Raw genomic sequence first — 22,625 nt, forward strand, 5'->3', positions numbered from 1 at the left:
ACAAAATTTACCCTTACAGTGGGTACGGAAAGTATTCAGACCCCCTTAAATTTTTCACTCTTTGTTATATTGTGAAAAACTTGTTAAATCATTTAAGTTAATTTTTTTTCCTCATTAATGTACACACAGCACCCCATATTGACAGAAAAACACAGAATTGTTGACATTTTTGCAGATTTATTAAAAAAGAAAAACTGAAATATCACATGGTCCTAAGTATTCAGACCCTTTGCTCAGTATTTAGTAGAAGCACCCTTTTGATCTAATACAGCCATGAGTCTTTTTGGGAAAGATGCAACAAGTTTTTCACACCTGGATTTGGGGATCCTCTGGATTTTCAAATAGTTGTCTCTCAGCCAAATATTGTCCTATCCTAACAAACCATACATCAATGGAAAGTTCAGATGATGTATAGATCTCAATTTCAAAAAATTGACCCTTATGACTGGTTTTGTGGTCCAGGGTCACATATAGATATGTGCGCACATAAAAACATCACTCATAAAGCACTGTAGGTGCAGGTATGAAACTGCAATATGTACATAAAAACTCAGTTGCATAAAATAGTCTCATTTCAAACAGGAAGGCGTTATTGCACTTATTGCACAAGGAGTTTCTCCCAGCATCTAAAGCCCTTCCACAACAAGCCAAAACACAGTATATCTGAGGTTTCTAGGAGTCCCATGCGAGAACTGTGCACAAGAGAATCAGTGTGTTATGGCTCGCAGGTCTCCGCAGATGAAATCAGGTCTCCATACTGCAGTCTGGGATGGATGGTGGATTGGGATTGCCTTCAGACCCACGCTGGGTCATCTCTGGAGGGTTGTGCTGGTAGTGTGAGTTGGGGTGTTTGTAGACACCTTGTCTGCTTTGGTTGTAGCTGTGCTGGAATCCGTCTCCAACAGACTGGTCTGAAGCGAAGCTGGGATTGTACCAGGTGTAGCGCGCTCTACCCTGCTTGTGCTGGACCGAGCCACTGTCTTTACGCTCAGCATTTCCAGCCTGTTCGTTGGTTAAATATCCATTGAATGGATTCCGTCCCCTGTTTCTGGATCGTTGCCTGTTCCCACAGTTGTCGTAGCCTCTGTTCCCGTGATTGCGCCACTGCTGGCTGTTTGGCCACTGGCCTTTGTTTGGTGAGGGGGAGGAGTAGAAAGTATGAATCAAATCCATACTGGACTGAGTGGAAGGGTCCTTTCCACTTTCACCCCCTGATGACGGGCCCCAGATGAAGCCTTGGTGTTGAGAATTATTCTTAAAGGGGAACTGTAGCTTCCTCTCATGAGGTGGCAAGAAGCGTCCCGTGCCTGGCATGAAAGGCCCATTGGGGTGGCGAGAGGTCTGAGAACAGAAAGACGGATTTGAGAATCGAGACGATGCTGTACTGAACGGGTTGGTCTGAGAGTGTCCCGAGGGAGGGGTCGAGTAGAGGGCGTTGTTTGGCTGATTGCCGGCTCCTTTGCGACGCTTAGGGTTGTGGTATTTCTCTGGGTACTGCCAGCGATGGCGACCCCGCTGGTAGCCAGAATCCTCGTCGCATCTGTCGACTTGAGCTGGCGTCTCGTCACCTCTGACCCCATCCAAGCAGATGTCATCATCGTCTCCCTGAAATATAGATTGCACGGAAATCTTTACATTGGCTTAAAAGGTGCACAAAGTAATCTGTATTGAGTGTTTTGGTTACTAAAGCAATAAGCCCCAAGAAGCCATGGTTTGCATCCTAACCTTATAGTAAATATATGTAGTTAATTAATATTACTCAGTACTTAAACGTATAATTACACTGGAACAAGGACACCTTAAAATAAAGTGTAATTACACAAATATTAATATGTAATATTAACTAAACATACTTACTAGTAGTATTATTTACGTATTATTAATATTTTGAGTAAGATTTTATTTTTATATTTTTGGCTTTCATTTTAATTTTAGATATCCTTTTAGTAATTTTGGTGTGTTTTTGTCCTTTTTATTAGTTTTTGTTATTTTAAAAATGCCTCTATTTTTTTTTATAAATTTTTATTTCAATTTTAGTACACGTAGAAAATGAGACGTGTTGCTTTGCCAACTAGCTGAAATATTTCTGGTAATATTTTATTTCAAGTAACTTTTTTTTTCTTTTTTTTAAATGGTTTTAGTTTTAGTTAACTATAACAACCCTACTTACTACAGGATAAGGTGTGGGTTTGGTTTAGGATTAGCTGCTTGTAATTATGCATAATTTACTGTTATTACTATATTAAGTACATGTAACAAGTAACTACACCTTAAAATAAACCGCTACCAGTATTTTTACTTTGTTACTGTACTTCAGTCCATTTTCAGGTCTATGTAGGCTACTTTATCAGAGTATTGGGAAACTTTTACTTTACTACATTCCAAAGCATCAAATCTTACTTTTTACTCTGTTATGTTTCATCAAAACTGTTTCTCATTATATCAAAATCACGACCTGCTCTGCACATGATGTGATGTTCGTGAAAGACAGTGATTCATTCACCAATCATCTTTTTCCATGAAACTAGAATCAGTTCACAAATCACACACAACAAAAAGCCAACTCACTGATTCAGTGAAACACTCAAGAGTGTCTCCAATTAACAATTCACTGAATTAGTCATATCTGCGCCAAAATGAGCCAAGAACCAAGAGTAATACGATCTCCAGAGCCTGGAAATCTGAAGTAAGTTACATAAGTACATCCTGATGTGTAATAATCTAAAATAAAATAAGTAATAATGTCAGACTGAACTCTAACTTCAATCCTCTCAGAGCCCTCTCTCCTTATATTTATGAAATTCACCTTTAATTGCATGGACTACATTTTTTTGGAAGAATTCTTGAGTTTTGAAAAGAGTTTCACAAGCAAGATCAAAGAGACCATAATCATTTAGACAGATGCCAGGCCATCATAATAGTGGGCTTTTTACACTCAAGTCCTAAAGGCCTTAAAATGGAGAGTTTCAGTCAGAAGGTGGAAAACCGTCATTTTTCGAAATTGAGATGTATACATAATCTGAAAGCTGAATAAATAAGCTTTCCATTGATGTATGGTTTGTTATGATAGGAAATATTTGGCTGAGATACAACTATTTGAAAATCTGGAATCTGAGGGTGCAAAAAAAATCAAAATATTGAGAAAATCATCTTTAAAGTTGTCCAAATGAAGTTCTTAGCAATGCATATTACTAATCAAAAATTAAGTTCTGATATATTTACGGTAGGAAATTTACAAAATATCTTCATGGAACATGATCTTTACTTAATATCCTAATGATTTTTGGCATAAAAGAAAAATCTATAATTTTGACCCATACAATGTATTGTTGGCTATTGCTACAAATATACCCCAGCGACTTAAGACTGCTTTTGTGCTCCAGGGTCACATAAGAAAGAAAGAAATGCATTACATTAATGGTTGACCAATACATCTTTTTGATGGCTGACAGCAGGGTTGGCAACGGCCAGTATATATATCACATCACACCATTGATTTAAATATGAAAATTAAATTTATATTTATTTTACATAATTTACTAAATAAATGATTTGAAAAATAAACTTGCAAAATAAACATTTATATTTTAGATTTTAGAAACTTGATTTTATGACCCTCATAGTATTTTTGAAAATTTACAAAGCTATAATACCTTTTATATACTCTTTCCTTTTTTTTTATCAATTCTGTGCGTCTGCGCTCAAGCTGTGGCATTCTCAGTGCTATCTAGTGTTGCAAAAAGGTGGAAAATTTCCAGTAAATCCCAGGATTTTTGGGAATATTCCAGGGATTTTTGGAAAGTTTCCAGAAATTTTCAACCCCTTTGCAACCCTAGTGCTATCAAAATAAAACTCTCAGCACTGTCAAAATAAAACTACTGACATTTAGCGGCCAAACAGAAAAGTTTATCGGTTTATCGGTAATAATAAAAATAAAAAAAATGCCTTGGCAATAAAGTGACCGACCACTACTTGACATCATGCCTTTCTTCCTAATAATAAAAAAAAATAAAAAAATAAATAAAAAAAATGCCTTGGCAATAAAGTGACCGACCACTACTTGACATCATGCCTTTCTTCCTCTATCAGTGATGATTTATTCCACAAGCAAAACTGTCTAATAATAGAAAGTCAGTAGTGTCAGTTTTGACTTTGGAGCACAGGTTTTCTTTTTAAATGTTATTTACGAGCAGGTTTATATCGGAAATAACCGATACCACACTAACAGATGAGACTTGGGATGCGTTTACACTGGCACACATTTTTTTTGCTGATTTTGCAGAATTTGTTGCACACGTGTAAACACAAAAATCCGCACGAGATCTGATTTTTTTTGCCTGGGCCACCTCCAAATGTGGTTTTAAATCAGATACATATCCGATATCTGGATATCCGACTTATGTCTAAACACACACATCTGATTCCCCGCAGAGCTCCCAATGCGAGGGACACACGTTTGCACATAAAGATTGTGTTTTAATGCCGTTGCGCTGTATGCGCTCGCATTTTATTGAGATGAAAACTTTATATAGGTAAGAAATTGTACATTCAGCAGCTGGTTTTCAACCCCTGCCCTGTGAATTTTATAAATACAACAGCTAAAAGCTACATTATATTTCTCAGCAATGAGGTGATAAAGTTTTTGCAATTAAACCAACAAGCTTGACTTGTTCGCGAGCTTCACACTCTCTCACTCATTAATTCATTTCGATAAATATCATCTTGGCGCTACTTTATTTCACTAAAGAATTCTACCTCTAAAGAGCTGTAGATAAAATAGCCTAACAAATGAGAATTATTTATTATTATTTTCCGTTATTTATCCGTTCAGGCAGATTTTGTGCTGCAAAACATCCATGCCAGCCATGGTCCATGCTGGCAAATAATCGCCACTCGACGTGAATTATATAAATAATTTTAATAGCACAGCCATTCAGAACCCGAGGGTCCACCATGTGCACAGTTAAGTGATCACTGCAGACAATCCTTTTGGACGGGAATTACTGTAAACACAGATATCGGATACCAGTCGTGTCTAAAGTGAATGTAAACAGACGGGCCAAAAAATCAGATATGGTCACAAGATCAGATCTGTGCATTAAGGCCCAATCCCAATTCTACCCCTTAGCCCTTCCCCTTTCCCCTACCCCTCCGTTTCGCGCGTTCACTTTAAGGGGTAGGGGTGTCTCGATTCTCTTTTGGTTGGAGGGGTAGGGGTAAGGGGAAGGGCCAGACAGCCCTTCAAATGAAGATTTTTTTGGGACCACACTTCAAACGAAGGGGATGTAATTATCTCAGCGTAAACCGGCTTCAACGGCAACGTGGCTGCCCGAGCGAACAAAAAGACACATAAATGTAAGCATTTTTTCTCTTTTTAGAGTGAGTTTACTTCAAAAACAGCTATTTTATCCTCTCGTCGCGGGAAAATATAACGTAGCGATTCGGTATTTAAACTGTTATTAATAAAAGTCGTGGGGCAGCGTTGACAAGTTTCTTTGCTTCTGGATGTGTGAGCTGCGCGATATCTAATGTGTGTGTGTGTGTCAGTAAGCAGCACGTTAATATAGAACGGTAATTAAAGGCTCTAATGCACACACCAGCACACCAGTATAGGTGTGTGTATTGTAGGAGCTAGACGACGTATGATGACGTGTGACAGCATAGTAGTGGTGTCCCAATTCTTAGGGGAATATTTTCACCCCTACCCCTTGACACTCTGTTTCAAGGGACAAGGGGGTAGTGGTGTCCCAATTCTTAGGGGAATATTTTCACCCCTACCCCTTGACACTCTGTTTCAAGGGGCAAGGGCAAGGGGTAGGGGAAGGGGTATGAAATAGAATTGGGATTGGGCCTAAGTCTTGCCGTTTAAATGCAGTCTTGGATGTTGCATAAGGTGAGTCAATCAAATTTTCAACTCGCACTTGCCAGTTTTGTTTGCAACATGCATCATGCTGTTAGTGAACAGACTGGGGAGAAGTGTGGCTACATTTTGTGCTGGTTTCTAGATATACGAGTGTTACCTGATCTTCGACTGGGAATATCTTCTCCATCTTCACCATGCGGTCCCTCAGCGATTGGATCTCCTCATCCTTCATATTATTCTGCAACTTGACTTCCTGCAGTATATCAGTCAGCTTGTCGATATGAGCTTTGAGCTCTCCCATATCTGTCTTTCCTCGCTCGCTCGCTCCTCCTCCAGCTGCTGTTGTTGTTCTTTCCTCCCCGTCTCCTTCTTCTTCTCCGATGCCCACCGTCTCACATACGTCCTTGGCCACACTTTTCCAGCTCTCTCTCTCCTGAGGGTCTTTTTGGCCGTATGTCCGACAAAACTCCTTCATCCTGACAATGGCCAAGGCCTCGATCTCTTGCCGAGTGTGTTTAAAGTCTCCAAGCGCCACCTTAAGAGGAGAAATATAAACATATCCTCCTGTTATTGTAAACTACTGCTCATGTAAGCTAGACATTAATATATTGTATGATCAGTGCCTAGCCAATCAAATTGGTGCTTGCCGATCTGAGAAAGCTCTTGTTGTTCTGTGTGTAATATGTGACCCTGGAGCACAAAACCAGTCATAAGGGTCAGTTTTCCAAAATTGATATTTATACATCATCTGAAAGCTGAATAAATAAGCTTATTTGGACGAGATACAACTATTTGAAAATCTGGAATCTGAGGGTGCAAAAAAATCCAAATATTGAGAAAATCATCTTTAAAGTTGTCCAAATTAAGTTCTTAGCACTGCATATTACTAATCAAAAATTAAGTTTTGATATATTTACGGTAGGAAATTTACAAAATATCTTCATGGAACATGATCTTTACTTAATATGCTAATGATTTTTGGCATAAAAGAAAAATCGATAATTTTGACCCATACAATGTATTTTTGGCTATTGCTACAAATATACCCCAGCGACTTAAGACTGCTTTTGTGCTCCAGGGTCACATATGCATTAGGCAGTCTGTGACCCATCTGAGGCTAAATCTACTCTGACATGAATTAAAACAGTGCCTGTATTTCCCATTTCAGATCTTCTCTTGAACACAGTGAGGCACCTCATAGCAGATCTCTTTAACAGCCTGCGTGCGAAGCTCCTCCAAGCTGAGTCTGTGTTTGGACTCCTGGGTGGCGGGTACACGGCGGCGCTGGGGGATCTGATACACACGCAGCGGCTCCCTCCTCTTCCCACTGCTGGGCAGACCACACTTCTTCACGATAGACTGCATCTGCAAACAATCAGCAAGAACAGAAGACTTACTTCCTGTCAGAAATTAACAGTACAGAAACAGCTACATGAAGTGAAACAGAATGGAACAGAATGCAGGTGTCTCAAGATGAGCTTTCAAAACTGAATTTTAAAATCACAAAAACACAATACTCATATACTGTATATATATATATACACTACCAGTCAAAAGTTTTTGAACCGTAAGATTTTGAATGTTTTTTAAAGAATTTTCTTCTGCTCACCAAGCCTGCATTTATTTGATCCAATGTGTGAGTGAGAGAGTGTGTGTGAGAGTGTGTCTGACCTTGTTGGCTGGTAATTTCTCTCTTAGAGAGGAGATGAGTCTCCAGCTCTCCTCACAGGACCGCTTATCTGAGTCATCACCGCTGTCTGAGTCTGCATACTACACACAGAGAGACAGAAAGACACATTAGCTTGCTTCTAAAGCCCAGAGAGCTGCCTTTGCTATAGCTTCTATGGCAACAACGTCCTGACTGTCACGGGAGCTCTTAACGGACTGATCTGGAGTGCTCTACATAGGCAGCAATCTGCAAACCACACTAAAACGCTCCTCACACAAAGCACATGGGAGACTCAGCTCACAATAGAGTTTGATGTTAGCATGATGCCAAGCTCGTCCTGGAATTCAGAGAGTCAAAGGATCTTGCAGTATTACAAAACATTCACATTAAAACAAAGAAAAGGTATAATGTACAATGTTGTAAAAACAATGCGCAAGTTTTTGACACGAAGACTGATTTTTATAGGCTAAAAAATCATTTATAAAAAATCAATTATAAATTCTAGCATTGCTTCCTTCTCATGGCCATTTAATAATTTTTGACTTTTAGTCTGAGTTAAATCTCTTTTTTGCCTCATTTTATCTGTAAAAGAAAACATGCCTAATAATTATGCACACCTGAATATAAGGAGTTTTTCACTTCCAGCCATCATGGACAATTATATATCACTTATAAATTATCAAATATAAAATTAATAGTATCTATTAAGATTGATGGGGTTTGGAATTGGTCAAATGTGCTTGGAAAAAAAAAATATGATTAGAATATCAACGTGCCTAATAATTATGCACGCACTGTACACTGTACCAATAGAGAGCTGGTTGAAAATCGGTGAACTCATCCTAAGACAGCCCAACTCCATTTGTGGATAGACAAATTTTATTTCGCCTTGGTTAAACAGGTCTATATTAGTGCTTCATATGTTAACTGTGCACGCAAGCTACCCATTCTAAATTGATGTCTGTAACATTAGATACATCTGAAAGTTTACTGTTTTTCATTTAGGTATTAAAATAAAACACAAATGCTCATGTCTATCCTGTTTTGTGTCATCTGTCAGAGACTTGTTGAAAAAAAGAAAAAATCTGGCATTTGTAATGCCTATTTGATCGCTTGTTTTCTCGTATCACATGATCAGATAATTCAGTCATGGCTTAACACTTAACGGTTATTAACAGGTAAATAATGTTGGTTAATGTTTTAAAATTTTCTAAATTTCAATCACAAGACAGTTTAGAAGACAAAATTGGTAGTAACAGCATTTTGTTTTGGCAGAATAAGCAGTTCAATTAAAAAATGAGATAGAATAATTTTGGAATCAAATTGTGACTTCTGAAATCATGAAGAGTGTTTATTAAAGACGCAGTAAGTGATTTCTGAGAAACGCTGTTGAAAGTGGATAAGACCGAGCACCAAAACACACTTGTAGCCAATCAGCAGTAAGGGGCGTGTCCACTCATGATGGGGGAGTTGCCAGTGTTGCACAGCACTTTGGGGGCGGGGCTATCAAGATAGGGTGTGATCTAGAATTGGGTTTGACACAAATTACACAATTCGATTAGATTATCCTTCACAAGCTTGCAATTCGATTCCGAACTCAATATCGATTATTTTGGATATATATCAGGTATAGGACATGGCAAATTTTCTCAAGGAAAAAAAAAAATCTCTCAACTAATGCTGTAAAATATACCTGAGAGTCAATAATATGTAAGGTTGAAATTTGCTGATTTGTATACAAACACTTAAAATAAACTCAAAGTTTTTGTAATATTAAAGTTATAATACTAAGTTTAACTTTAAATTACATAATTATTTTTCTACTCCAATTCGTTTTTTGAAATATAAACATTTAAATGGTGGCTGTCACAAAAACCTGACAGATTTATTCAAACATAAACACAAAAAAAATGTATAATGAATATGTTATATGGTGCATATTAAGCAAAATGCTCCTCTCTAGAGTTCATTTTTCTAGCTGACTAATGAGTTCATGGTCACTGAATGTGTTTTTCTGTAGTAAATGTGATGTTACGTGACAGATTGTTTACAAGCTATTGTCGTCTTTCCGCGTTTGAAACACTGATTGAGCGATTACATGAGTTGTACTCTTAAGTAAGTCGTACTCTTTCTTTTAACACCTTCGGATGTTCATTCGTGTTTATTTCATGCTGTAACTGCTGTTAAAGCGGAGGAGATTATCAGTTCACAGCGATCTGTCACTCCACATCAAACAGCGCCAAAACGGAATCTAATATTTGAATATTGTAATAAAATGGACAGAAATTCGAAATCTGAGACTTTGTTTCATATCAAAAGTAACAAATCTCAAAGCTTATTGCACTTTATTGGATGGGAGGCGCTACAATGTTCCGTTCATTATCTTGACAGGCGAGACTATTCAATTCTTGGGAAGAGTCGATATCGTTTCCTACAAATGAGAATCGATTAAAATCGAGAAATAGATATTTTTTACCCAGCCTCTTTAGGTAGATTTCAAACAGCAGCAGTGTTTTGCAGAAATCAGTGTCTTTTCTTACCAGTCTCTGCTGTTCCAGGATCTGGTCGGCCTCCTCCTTCTCTTTGCGGTAGTGATTCTCCAGATCCTGCAGTCTGAGAGAGAGGGTTCAAAGAGAAAGAAGATATTAGCAAGGGAAGCCTGCTGAGGGAAAAACAACAACAGGTTTCACATGATTTCTAGCAGGTCTAGAAGGCTGATCAGACCATCTGGTTTTGCTGAGACTGGTCATTTCATTTTTACATTTTCCGAGACTATAACCTGAACACAGACCCATACGCATAGGAAGACTCGCTAAAAAGTGTTTTCACCTCTTCTCCATCTCCTGCTTTATGTCAATGCCTTGTTTCTCCAGCAGTTCTTCCTGTGCGTAGCTCCAGTCCACCGTCTCCCCCTGCTGCTCCTGTGTGGCACTGCGCTCTCTCTCTAAGCGGGCCTGCTCAGGGTGGTTAAACCTGAACACATGGCTCTTCCCCATCACTATACGGTTACCTACACAAGCACAGGGCAAAGGAGAACGAAAGAGCTTACAAGCACTAGTATGTTTGTGTAGGAAGATAAAATAATAATGAGGATATGTTCAGAATGACATGCTACCAGACTACGATTTCTGCAGCACACAGAACTGTGCAGAGTGTGAACGTTTTCTGTATAAAGATGACTTTAGATTTAAAAATGCAAAATAGCTGCAGTTATTTCCAAATAAATGTATTTGAAATGTTTACTGTTGCACATTTAGTCCTGTGCAACAGCATTTATGTACTGCATGGTCTGTACTGTAGTAAACAATACACTATTTTTCCATTCTCGACCGTGGAAATTGAAAATGTAACTGAAAAAAGTCACCTTGTTTGAGTACAACACCATCAGTGATTTGTTTTCCATTGACGTACGTTTCTGCTCCAACTAATGGCTCCAAAGTCACCACCACTGCGCGCGCACACACACACACACACACACACACACACACACACAGAGATATTTGGTTTTGTGATTATAGTGATTATATGAACATTATATTAACATAAATAAGTGCTTTGTCATTCTCAGGTCCAGAAAATCATTTGTTGATGTAGCAAAATACAGGTCTACATATGATTTTTGATCGATTATATGATTTTTGACACATAAACTTTGGTTGAAGTTTGGTGTCAGTAAGATTTCTTTTTAATGTTTTTGAAATAACTCTCTTATATGCTGACCGAAGCTGCGTTTATTTGATCAAAAATACAGTAAATACAGTAATACTGTGAAGTATTATTATAATTTAAAATAGCTGTTTTCTATGTGAATATCAGTTAAAATGTGATCAAAGCTGTATTTTCAGCATCATTACTCCAGTCTTCAGTGTCACATGATCTTCAGAAATCATTCTAATTTGCTGATTTGCTGCCTAAGAAACATTTCTGATTATTATCAATGCTGAGAACAGTTGAGCTGCTTCATATTTTTGTGGAAACCGTGATACATTGTTTTCAGGATTATTTGATGCTACTCAAAAGCACAGAAATCTTTTGTAACGTTGCCTTTACATTTGTGTGAAACAAAGTGAATGCAACGAATGTCACGTGATCACTCTCACCCTCGTTATTCTCATTGACTTCACTGCAGAAGACGCAATGCAGCTCCTTTATAAACTGACCGCTAAGACGAATATCCACATCCTCCTGACCAACCCTGCAATGCACACACACACACACACACACACACACACACACACACAGAGAGAGCCGTGAGACACATACTGCAGTACGTCTACAGAAACTGACCACTCCTTCAGAAACTCACTGCTCACCTGGTGACTCCATCTTTAATGTAATAGATCAGACACTCTGACATCAGAGGATCCTCGTTCAGATTCACCAGGTGGGGCGTCTGAGGAAAAAAACTCATGCTTAAACTCATGCATTTTGGACCTAATCGGGCTCATTAAGAGCTAGGATAGTGAGTATGGGGCTATTCACACAGAATGTGTTTTTGCTTTGAAAAACGAGAGACGTGGGCAGTGGAATGGGGAAAAAATGCAAGGTCTTGAGACGTCTGAGAAGCATCGACATGCACGAGATGCTGCAAAAGACACGAATGCAATGGTCAAACACAACCATCTTGCACATTCACATAAGAAAACAATGCAAAAGTAGCACAGTGGAACGAAAAACGCATTCTGTGTGAAAGCGCCGCTATGTGTAGAAATCATAAGGTGTGGTCACTTTAGGAAAATTTAATGGGCAAAAAAGGTTCATTATGTATTGTCAATACTGATACATTAAGCACAGCTGACACAGACGATACTTTTAAACCAAGCAGCTTCCTGTTGCTCAGTGAGTCAAACCTTCCAACTTAAATCTGATGGAAATCTTTCAGCCTCATGTGAAATTCCCAATCGTGCGAATTCCTACTGAAATGATGTGAACATACGACAACAGTAAGCGTGACCGCACCTTCACTTCCTCTAAAGCTGCTTTGACAACATGCATTGTGATCCGCACTATACAAATAAATATGAGTTGACTCACTCTTTTGGGCGAGAAGACACCCACTGTTCCTCCATCCTCTTTCACAGACACACCCATCTCAGCCAGCAGCGCCTCCCTAATGTGTCACACACAGACAGAGACGCTGACACTTGTGTTAGTCTCACAGAGCCATCAGCATAAAGCCTGGCCCACATTGCAGATCATTCTAGCCAAGGACAGGTCACTGAAAGGACTCGTAAAGCACACACGGGCCAGGACTGTTGACTAGTCATCCAACAAGCGATTAGTTGGTTAACCCTGATATAATTAGTCTAAAACAATCTGGAGGGAGGGAGGGAGTCACTGCTGAGATCTCCTGTCGATCAACTGGAAATGCACTTTTCTGTATTGTTAGAAAATATCAGAGATGGTTTGTGGGGCATGACGTGGCTGTGACTGTGACCCCACAGCAAATGCAATGACTATTGTTCATAATCACGTTTGTCTGGTCTTCACTAATTTAATGACTAAAATGAGAAAGCAGCGACAAAAGCATTCATTTCATCACTTAAGAAGCATGCGCTTTGTCGAGCAAATACTCAGTGACTAGCGATTGACAAATATATTGCCATGGGTGAAATATGGACCAATTTGGTGACAAGTGATGACATTTTTATGGGCGGAGCCTATCTGGTGGCAGAAAATGACAGTTTTAAAGTAGCAGTCTACGGAAGCCATGGAAAAAAAGGTAATTTCGAGTTTTTATTTCAAAAATCTGACTTTTTTCTCGCAACTCCGAGATTATATTTCACAATTCACAATCAACTCGTCATTCTCTCTTTTTCCCTCGGCTCAGTTTATAATCACACACTTTCTCTCAGACTTGACAAACTTGAGTTAAACCGAGTCATGAAGTCCGAACTAAGAGATATAAACTTGCTTTTGCGAGAAACAACAACAACAAAAAATCAGAATTGTGAGATAAAATAGTTAAATGTTATAGGTTTAAACAGTAGGCTATTTCATGCTGTAACTGTAGGGCTAATATAATATGTCCCCTATGAACTGCATATGTGAATATTATGAAGCTTATGATTATGATGCCTTAAAAGTAGGGAAATCATAGCAGCTTTCATCCGTAGTCCGTCCGATTAAACGTCTGCGTTTAGCTTCAAATGCTGTCTTTGACGACAGTGTTATATAAAAATGATTTGCACTACGATTCTGACATCCAAAGGCACAACAATACATTTTTTTTCCTCTTATTCTATGGATTTTACCCTTTCCCTCCACTTGTTCCCAGTGTTTTTCTGCCACCACAATGTCGACGTCTACTCCAAATTGGTCTATATTGGCTAATATTCAGCATTTTTGTAATTCATTGCATTGGCCGATAAGTGTCAGACTTTTATTTTGACAGCGCTGAGAACACCTGAGCGCAGAAGCAAAGAAGCACTTATTCTCTGTCCTTATTTACTTTAACAGTTTTGTCTAATATATTAACAACTACAGTGTTCTACTTCTTCATTTCTGAGAAATACTATACTATATCATACTAGTGTTACAGAATCAAAAAGTTGCTATCTGAAGGAGAAATGCATTTATTATTATTTTTTTAAATAAATATGTATTCTTATTTTATAAAATATATGTATATTCTTAAATCTAATATATATTTTACAAATTTCTTTAGACTATTTCAAAATTATTTAGACTAATTTAAAATATAAATTTTAATGCAACACACACTACCAGTCAAAGTTTTTTGAACTTTTAATGTTTATTAAATTAGTCTCTTCTGCTCACCAAGCCTGCATTTATTTGATCCAAAATACAGCAAAATCAGTAATATTGTGAAATATTTGTACTATTTAAAATACCTGTTTTCTATTTGATTATATTTTAAAATATAATTTATTTCTGTGATTTTCAGCATCATTACTGCAGTCTTCAGTGTCACATGATCTTCAGAAATCATTCTAATATGCTGATTTACAGCTCAAAAAAACATTTATTATCATTATTCATATTTAAAAGAGTTGAGTACATTTTTTCAGGATTCTTTGATGAATAGAAAGATCCAAAGATCAGCATTTATCTGAAATAAAAAGCTTTTGTAACATTATACACTATACCATTCAGTGTAGTGTAATTTTTATATATATATTTTTTTACATTTTTTGGGGGGGAAAGAAATTATAAAAATGAATACTTTTATTTAGCAAGGATGCTTTAAATTGATCAAAAGTGATGATAAAGGAAAAAGTTCTACTCAGCTGTTTTCAACATAATAATAATAATAATAATAATATATGTTTCTTGAGCAGCGAATCAGCATATTAGAATGATTTCTGAAGATCATGTGACACTGAAGACTGGAGTAATGATGCTGAAAATACAGCTGCGCATCACAGAAATAAATTACAGTTTAACAGATATTCACATAGAAAACAGCGATTTTAAATAGTAAAAATATTTCACAATATTACAGCAAGTATTTTGAATCAAATAAATGCAGGCTTGGTCAACAGAAGAGAATTCTTTAAAAAAACATAAAAAATCTTACTGTTCAAAAACTTTTGACTGGTAGTGTATTAATTACACTACAATATTTAATGGTAAAAGTATAATTTCATAATTTTTACAGTGTGTTCCGCACTGTTGACACTATTTAATCCACAAAATGTAAAAATGGAAGTGACAAACACAAGCAAACCACATAATCGAGCGAGACTGGTGTGAAAATGGCAAGCAAGCGCAGCTTTGTTTACACTTTAGTATATCCGCATCCCAACTTTTTCAGATTCCCTTTTTGAATGTCTACTGACTACTGCCACCTGCTGGTGTGGAGAGTTATCGTTCTCTCACACAGACGCAGGTTAAAACCAGTAAACCGCAACTTTTCGGCTTAGATTGCTAGGTCGGTTTGGTCTGTCCGTGTCTTAGCATTCACAGGGTAAAGTTATTCCTTAAATGACATCCTAATTCAGTCCATTACAACAGTTTGCGTTATAACTGTTCACACATTTTGAAGACTGGGAACACTTCGTTGGGTTGTGCCAGTTCTCACCTCTCTTGTCGTATTGATTCGGTTTTCCTGAGCTTCTCCTCCCATGTTTCATTCAGCTCTGCAATTATCTTCTCTGTTTCCTGTTAGAAACAAAGTAAGACAATGCCAGACAGACATATTTCCTCCGTTTATACTCTATTTTACATACGAAACATATATGGGCCATTCTACAGAATTGGTGCAAACTGCGGTCCCACAACCAAAAAACACATTTAAAAAGCATTTAAGTATTCAAATCTTAGATGTTTACTAAGATCCTTCTACTCTCTATTGAAACCCACAATAATATTTAAAATATCAGTAAGCTTAATATATATATAAAATGAGCATTTATTGGGTACTTTCAATTGGGAGGTGGCTGTCCCGAACCCTAACCCCTAAATCTTAACTTATGAAAATGATATTGAAATCATTTGTGTATTTTTTTTCCATTGTTGTTTTTAAAAATACAACATTTGGTGGAGTTTTGGTAGTGACATCTTTGGTTTTTTTTGGGTGTTATCCCATAAAATTTTCACGACCGAAACATGTCTTCATTGTTTCAGTAGTGACAAAAGAGAACGCATAATCTTCATATTTGGGGGAAATAAGCACAATTTTTGTTCAGTTATGCAGTTTTTTAGTATGTTTTAGTATGCAAGTTAAAATTCTGTAACGTGATGTGGTCGCTAGCAAAGCATTACTGTCGCTACTGAAAGTGTGCAGTCACTACCGAAACATGGGATGCTTTGTCAAAAATAAAGTATACTGAATTATCAACTAAGATGTCATGATAGTTTTTGGTTCAATGTATATTCAAACTAATGCATCCTTAACTTTGAAATCAGTATGATCAACTTTATGCCTTTTACAAAGAAAGATTGGATTCAGAATACAACAAATCTAATAAATTACACTTGAAATATTGTTAAAAATGTAATTGTTATTGATTTACCTCTGGAATTTTTTTTATAAAATAGCAAAAAATATATATTTACAATGTAGATGTAAGCAAAATCTTAATAGGTCAATATAACCCTTCTAATTAAATTATTATTATTTCGGTAGTGACACATTTGGCGAGAGGACAAATATTCCAAAACATTCTGAAAACACAATATGAGAATTAACTGCACAATTACTAGAAATATGTACCTTGGATATTATACAATTTGCATACATAACATTTTATTTCCAAGACGTTTTAACTCTAACTTTGGACCAATTCTGTAGAATGGCCAGTGTACATAACCCTAATTAGTTAGAAACACTCTCTGCATTTGGATTTGCTGACATTGGGTTCGTTGACATGCCTTTGAAAGTCATCTTACGGAGAGTTTGAAGTTAGCAAAACTTCTAAAATTGCAACACCTTTACCTACTTTAAAGGGCTAGTTCGCCAAAAAAGTGAATATTCTGTCATCATTTACTCACCCTCAAGTTGTTCCAAACCTGTATGAATTTCTTCCATAGTGTTTTTTACCATACTATGGAAGTCAATGGCTGCCGTCAACTGTTTGGTTACCAACATTTTTTGCATGAAGTGTCCAACATTCCACACTTAATTTTTCTGTTATTTAAGTGCATCATCCGGGTATTTAAAGTGCACTTTTTCTTTATGGAATTTTCAGTGTGAACGCACTACTCGCACTATCCATACCAAAAAACGTCATGGAATAGTGCATAAGTATGCAATTTGGGACGCACCTATTCATACAGGTTGAGTAAATGATGACAGAACTTTCATTTTTGGGTGCACTTTCCCTTTAATACTAAGGAACTGTATTATGAAAGCAGGCTCTCCAACACTGCTGTTCTGGTATTTGGCTGAAGTTGGAAAGACTGTGCCATCATGTACCTGGAGTCTCTCCACAGCCTCCTCTTTGCTGATGTGCGCAGTGGGACTGGTGGGCGTCACACCCTCCATCGGTGCATCAGAGGTAGACGGTGCATATGAGAGCGAGGGCTGATGGAGCTCACCTGACGCTCCTCCCAAAGCCGGCCGGCCCGTTTCAGTCCCTGAGAGAAATGAGTGCGCCAGTTACTGATCAAGTGAATGTTAGTGTAATTGGTCACACTGGAGTTTTGTTTTTATTCCATGTCTGTTAAAGGAATAGTTCACCCAAAAATGAAAATTAGCCCATGATTTACTCACCCTCAAGCCATCCTAGGTGTATTTGACTTTCTTCTTTCAGACAAATCCAATCGGAGTTACATTAAAAAATGTCCTGGCTCTTCCAAGCTTTATAATGGCAGCGAATGGGTGTTTCTGTTCAACAGTCCAAAAGAAGTCCAATAAAGTGCATCCATTAACGCGAGTACGGCAGTCAGCGGAAGCTAGAGATTATGGTTTATAAAGTTTTAAATATGGATATTTTTCTTACGCAATGCATTGATTCGCTACAGGAGGCCTTTATTCACCCCCCAGAGCCGTGTGAGGCACTTTATATTATGGATGGATGCACTTTATTGGACTTCTTTTGGACTGTTGAACAGAAACACCCAATCACTGCCATTATAAAGCTGGGAAGAGCCAGGACATTTTTTAATGTAACTCCGATGGTATTCGTCTGAAAGAAGAAAGTCATACACACCTAGGATGGCTTGAGGGTGAGTAAATCATGGGCTAATTTTCATTTTTGGGTGAACTATCCCTTTAACTTCTGTGCATCCTGTGACCATGTGATCAGAGTTCCCTCCCCAGTACTCATTACTGTAATGCAAAAATACCTAATATACTACCGTTCATAAGTTTGGGGTCAGTAAGATTTTTGTTTTTACTTTAATCCAGCAAGGATTCATTAAACCAATCAAAAGTGACAGTAAAATCATGAATAATTTTACAAAAGATTTCTATTTAAAATAATGTTTTCAACATTGATAATAATCAGAAATGTTTCTCGAGCAGCAAATCAGCATATTAGAATGATTTCTGAAGATCATGTGACACTGAAGACTGGAGTAATGATGCTGAAAATACAGCTTCGCATCACAGAAATAAATGATATTTTACAATATATTCACACAGAAATATTTAAATAGAAAACCGTTATCTGAAATTGGTACAATATATATATATTTTAATTAAATAAATATAGCCTTGGTGAGCTTAACAGACTTCTTTAAAAAAAAAAGTGAAAAAAATAAAATAAAAATATCAATATATAAAAAACTTTTTGACCACTTTTTGACAAAAATTTGAACAGTACTGTATATTATTAAACTCAACAGCCTTTTATTTATGCTTATTTAAATAATAGTAATAAAAAACTATAATTTTTTTTTTTACAATTATAAATAAAATTTATCTCTTGTTAAATTATGTCTGAATTTATTATGTCTGTTTAGGTCTTTTATTAAGTTTTAGTTTTATTTCATTTGAGTTATTTTAATACTTCAACAAACTAAATGGAAATGAAATAATATATATATTGAATTTATAAATGTGTATGTATATATATATATATATTTATATATATATATATGTGTGTGGTTGTACATACACATGTATGTAGTTGTTTTTGTGTGTGTTTGGCTTAATGTTATGTTAGAATCATTATTATACTCTTATACCTTTTGTTCTTTAATATTTTGAATTGTTTTTAGCTTTATTTTTAGTTTTTCATTTAAATGTTAAGTTTTGAAATTTTGTTGTATGCATTTGTCATTTTTATTTAATTTATTTTTAAAATGTGTATAAGTAGTATTTATAAAGTTTGAGCTTTTAGTTTTAGATCTGTTTTTAGTTGTTTTAATACTACAATTGATTGCTTCTGTTGTCCTCATTTGTAAGTCGCTTTGGATAAAAGCGTCTGCTAAATGACTAAATAAATAAATAAATAAAATAAATAAATAGTCATTTATTATTTTAAGTAAGGAGAATCTAATGAGAATCACCACTGAAAATGAATGAAAAATGATGTCTATGCAAAAATCTCAAAGGCTATAAAAAGGCTTAAAATACTTTTTTCCTTTGCGTTTGTGGTGAATAGGTTATGTTTGAATATGTTTTCATGAGATCAACCCATATCACTGCATGTTGATATTAGGCACACCAAAGATATTCCTACACACAATCGAGACCGTTTTCAACTTTGCTTTAAAGGAACGCAGCGAGTCTCCAAGACACATATGTTTATCCCTAATTTAGCGCGGTCCACTTGCGAGCTCCTGAGACAGCTGTTACTGATGTGAACATTACCTGAGGCAGCGATGCGGTTACTGAGCCCCTGAGACAGGAGGAGCTCTTTGAGTCTGTTGACCTCTTCTTTCAGCTCCCTGACGAGCCGTGCGTTCGGATCCTCGTTAATGACAGCGTTACACTTTATCTGCTTGGCTCTGTCTGCATACCTGCAGCCACACACACACACACACACACACACACACACAAACACACACACACACAGTGCTGCTTAAACAGCATGTACAGGACATAGACAGCTCAATATGGCTCTCTCGGGTGTGTTTTTACCTGAGAGTACCGAGTGTTTCTTCATAATTAATATCTGCGGGGCTCAGAGCAGCAATCATGGCCGTGCGCGAGTTTCCACCTTCAAACACAAACACATAATTAAACTCTGCGAGGAGCAGTAAACAACAGACGGTTAGAGACTCGTTCGCAACAAAACCAAAACCAAAAAGGTCTATTCACACCAAAATGAAAAGCATTTAGTACCCTATTCAACATTCCTTTATGTAATTATTAAAGTGAAATATTAATACATCAACAAATTAAAGCTTTGTAGTATTTCTCAATTAGGTAAATAATGGTTTAATAAATAATGTTTTTCAAGCAATTATTCAAGTAAACTGTCAGTCAGTAATAGAGAAATAAGCGAAGAGCAGTAGTTCTTTTTCTTCTCGATATTGCTGTTTGATTGATATTAATAACATAATAGAGCGCGACAGGTCTATTAGACCTCATTTTTGGGCACTTGCTCATTCACTACTATTCAAAAGTTTGGTGTCAGTAAGATTTTTTAAATGTTTTTGAAAGAAGTCTCTTCTGCTCACAAAGGCTGCATTTATTTCAACACAAACGGTAATATTGTGAAATATTATTATGATTTAAAATAGCTGTTTTCTATGTGAATATCTGTTCAAATGTAATTTATTTCTGTGATCAAAGCTGTATTTTCAGCATCATTACTCCAGTCTTCAGAGTCACATGATCTTCAGAAATCATTCTAATATGCTGATTTGCTGCTCAAGAAACATTATTATTGTTATCAGTGTTGAAAACAGTTGTGCTGCCGAATATTGTTGTGGAAACCGAGATATATATATTTTTTCTGGATTCTTTGATAATTAGAATGTTCAAAAGAACAGCATTTATTTGAAACAGAAATCTTCTAAAATTTTATACATATCTTTACTGACATTTTTGATCAATTTAAAGTCTCTGAGCTGAATAAAAATTTTTCTTTCTTTAAAAAAAAAAATAATAATAATCTTACTGACCCTGGATTTTATAACAGTAAAGTATTCAAGACAAATCAACTGTTTACATAAATAAGCATTTTAAAAATCCAGGCAACCGAAACTTCCAAAAATCCTTAAAGACGTCATAAAAGTAAGCCGCACTTGCTTGATAAGTGAGAACAAACCGCAGCGGCTCTTGCAGAAGCTCGAGTGTCTTTATGAATGTTGTGAAGTGTCCAAATTTTGGTTGCATGGATGTGTAATCTTTCAGGTGACACTGAATTTATCTTCATTTGTATTTTGAAGAAATACACTTTTAGAATAACATGAGGGCGAGTCAATGAAGTCCATTTTTAGGTGAACTATCCCTTTAAATATGCCAATTTCCTTAACACTGGTATTCTTTTAATTTTTTTTTATATGTGACCTTGGACCACAAAACCAGTGGTGAATTTTATAATTTTTTATAATTTATGAGATTTATAATAAATAAGATTTCCATTGATGTATGGTTTGTTAGGATAGGACAATATTTGACTGAGATACAACTATTTGAAAATCTGGAATCTGAGGGTGCAAAAAAATCAAAATATTGAGAAAATCATCTTTAAAGTTGTCCAAATGAAGTTCTTAGCAATGCATATTACTAATCAATAATTAAGTTTTGATATATTTACAGTAGGAAGTTTACAAAATATCTTCATGGAACATGATCTTTACTTAATATCCTAATGATTTTTGGCATAAAAGAAAAATCTATAATTTTGACCCATACAATGTATTGTTGGCTATTGCTACAAATATACCCCAGCGACTTAAGACTGCTTTTGTGCTGCAGGGTCACATATCTACATCTTTCAGAAGACACACAGCTGCTATCTGCACCTCTGTATGTTCCCGGAAGCCCACATGAAGAATATGCATCACAAAATTATTTTTCTGTTACCATTTAATCTTGTTGTTCAGCTGTGCTTGTATTCACAGGTAAGTTAGAGAGCATCTACAGATTTAACATCACGAGGCGATGTCTGCCAGAAGACTTCATTAATGACTAGTTGGATGTCACATAAACTTCTTGTTGGCTTTGAGAATCAGACCAAACTGGTTTTAGACGCCAGAGAGTCTGTGACAAGGCCTTTGGAGAGCAAGACAAACCTAGATTTTCTCTCAACAGCCACGTGAGCACAGAATCCCTGTAGGGAATGAAATCAGAGCGTCTCTTCTTCGAGCCCTGCTGTGGAGGAGAAACATACTGTTACTCTTGACAAAGAACTCTGCATTTGAGACAAAACACTGAAAGGCAATTGAAGAGATGAAGACACTGATGAGAAATGAGGTGAAGAACTGAACCGAAGCAGCAGTAAGAAACAAAGGAGAGACACAACTACTAAAGAAAAGAAAAATAAGAAGTTCCTACCATGTCTGCCAGTGCTGAGATGACTTTACCCAGTGTTGTCAGAGATTTGTTAATATTGGCTCCTTCCTAAAAAAGACATGATGCTTTTAAACTTTCTGTTAATGCTTGATAAGATTAATACAACCAAAAGTAAGTTGTCATAATTTACTCCGCAGAATGCTTTTCTGGAGCTTTTCAATGTAATTCAAGTAACTGTCCAAAATGTACAAAAAAAAAAAAAAAAGAAAAAAGTG

General features: G+C 36.5%; 1 protein-coding gene across 1 annotated transcript in view; it reads right to left on the bottom strand.

The window, feature by feature from the left end:
* Positions 1-425: 425 nt before the first annotated feature.
* Positions 426-22,625, bottom strand: part of LOC107702955 (kinesin-like protein KIF1C) — a 51,919-nt gene continuing 29,719 nt past the window's right edge. The window contains exons 9-24 of the mRNA XM_016505424.1: positions 22,393-22,458; positions 22,131-22,209; positions 20,026-20,104; positions 19,756-19,904; positions 17,413-17,573; positions 15,577-15,656; positions 12,567-12,642; positions 11,846-11,925; positions 11,633-11,727; positions 10,897-10,980; positions 10,362-10,542; positions 10,073-10,145; positions 7,535-7,633; positions 7,058-7,228; positions 6,021-6,398; positions 426-1,605 (exon numbers count right to left, since the gene is read on the bottom strand). Of these exons, the coding sequence (XP_016360910.1) occupies positions 745-1,605; positions 6,021-6,398; positions 7,058-7,228; positions 7,535-7,633; positions 10,073-10,145; positions 10,362-10,542; positions 10,897-10,980; positions 11,633-11,727; positions 11,846-11,925; positions 12,567-12,642; positions 15,577-15,656; positions 17,413-17,573; positions 19,756-19,904; positions 20,026-20,104; positions 22,131-22,209; positions 22,393-22,458 (2,712 nt within the window). The 3' untranslated portion in view covers positions 426-744. The remainder of the gene's footprint in view (positions 1,606-6,020; positions 6,399-7,057; positions 7,229-7,534; positions 7,634-10,072; positions 10,146-10,361; positions 10,543-10,896; positions 10,981-11,632; positions 11,728-11,845; positions 11,926-12,566; positions 12,643-15,576; positions 15,657-17,412; positions 17,574-19,755; positions 19,905-20,025; positions 20,105-22,130; positions 22,210-22,392; positions 22,459-22,625) is intronic.

This window comes from Sinocyclocheilus anshuiensis, unplaced genomic scaffold, assembly GCF_001515605.1.
Source record: "Sinocyclocheilus anshuiensis isolate Anshui unplaced genomic scaffold, SAMN03320099.WGS_v1.1 scaffold238, whole genome shotgun sequence".
NCBI lineage: Eukaryota > Metazoa > Chordata > Actinopteri > Cypriniformes > Cyprinidae > Sinocyclocheilus > Sinocyclocheilus anshuiensis.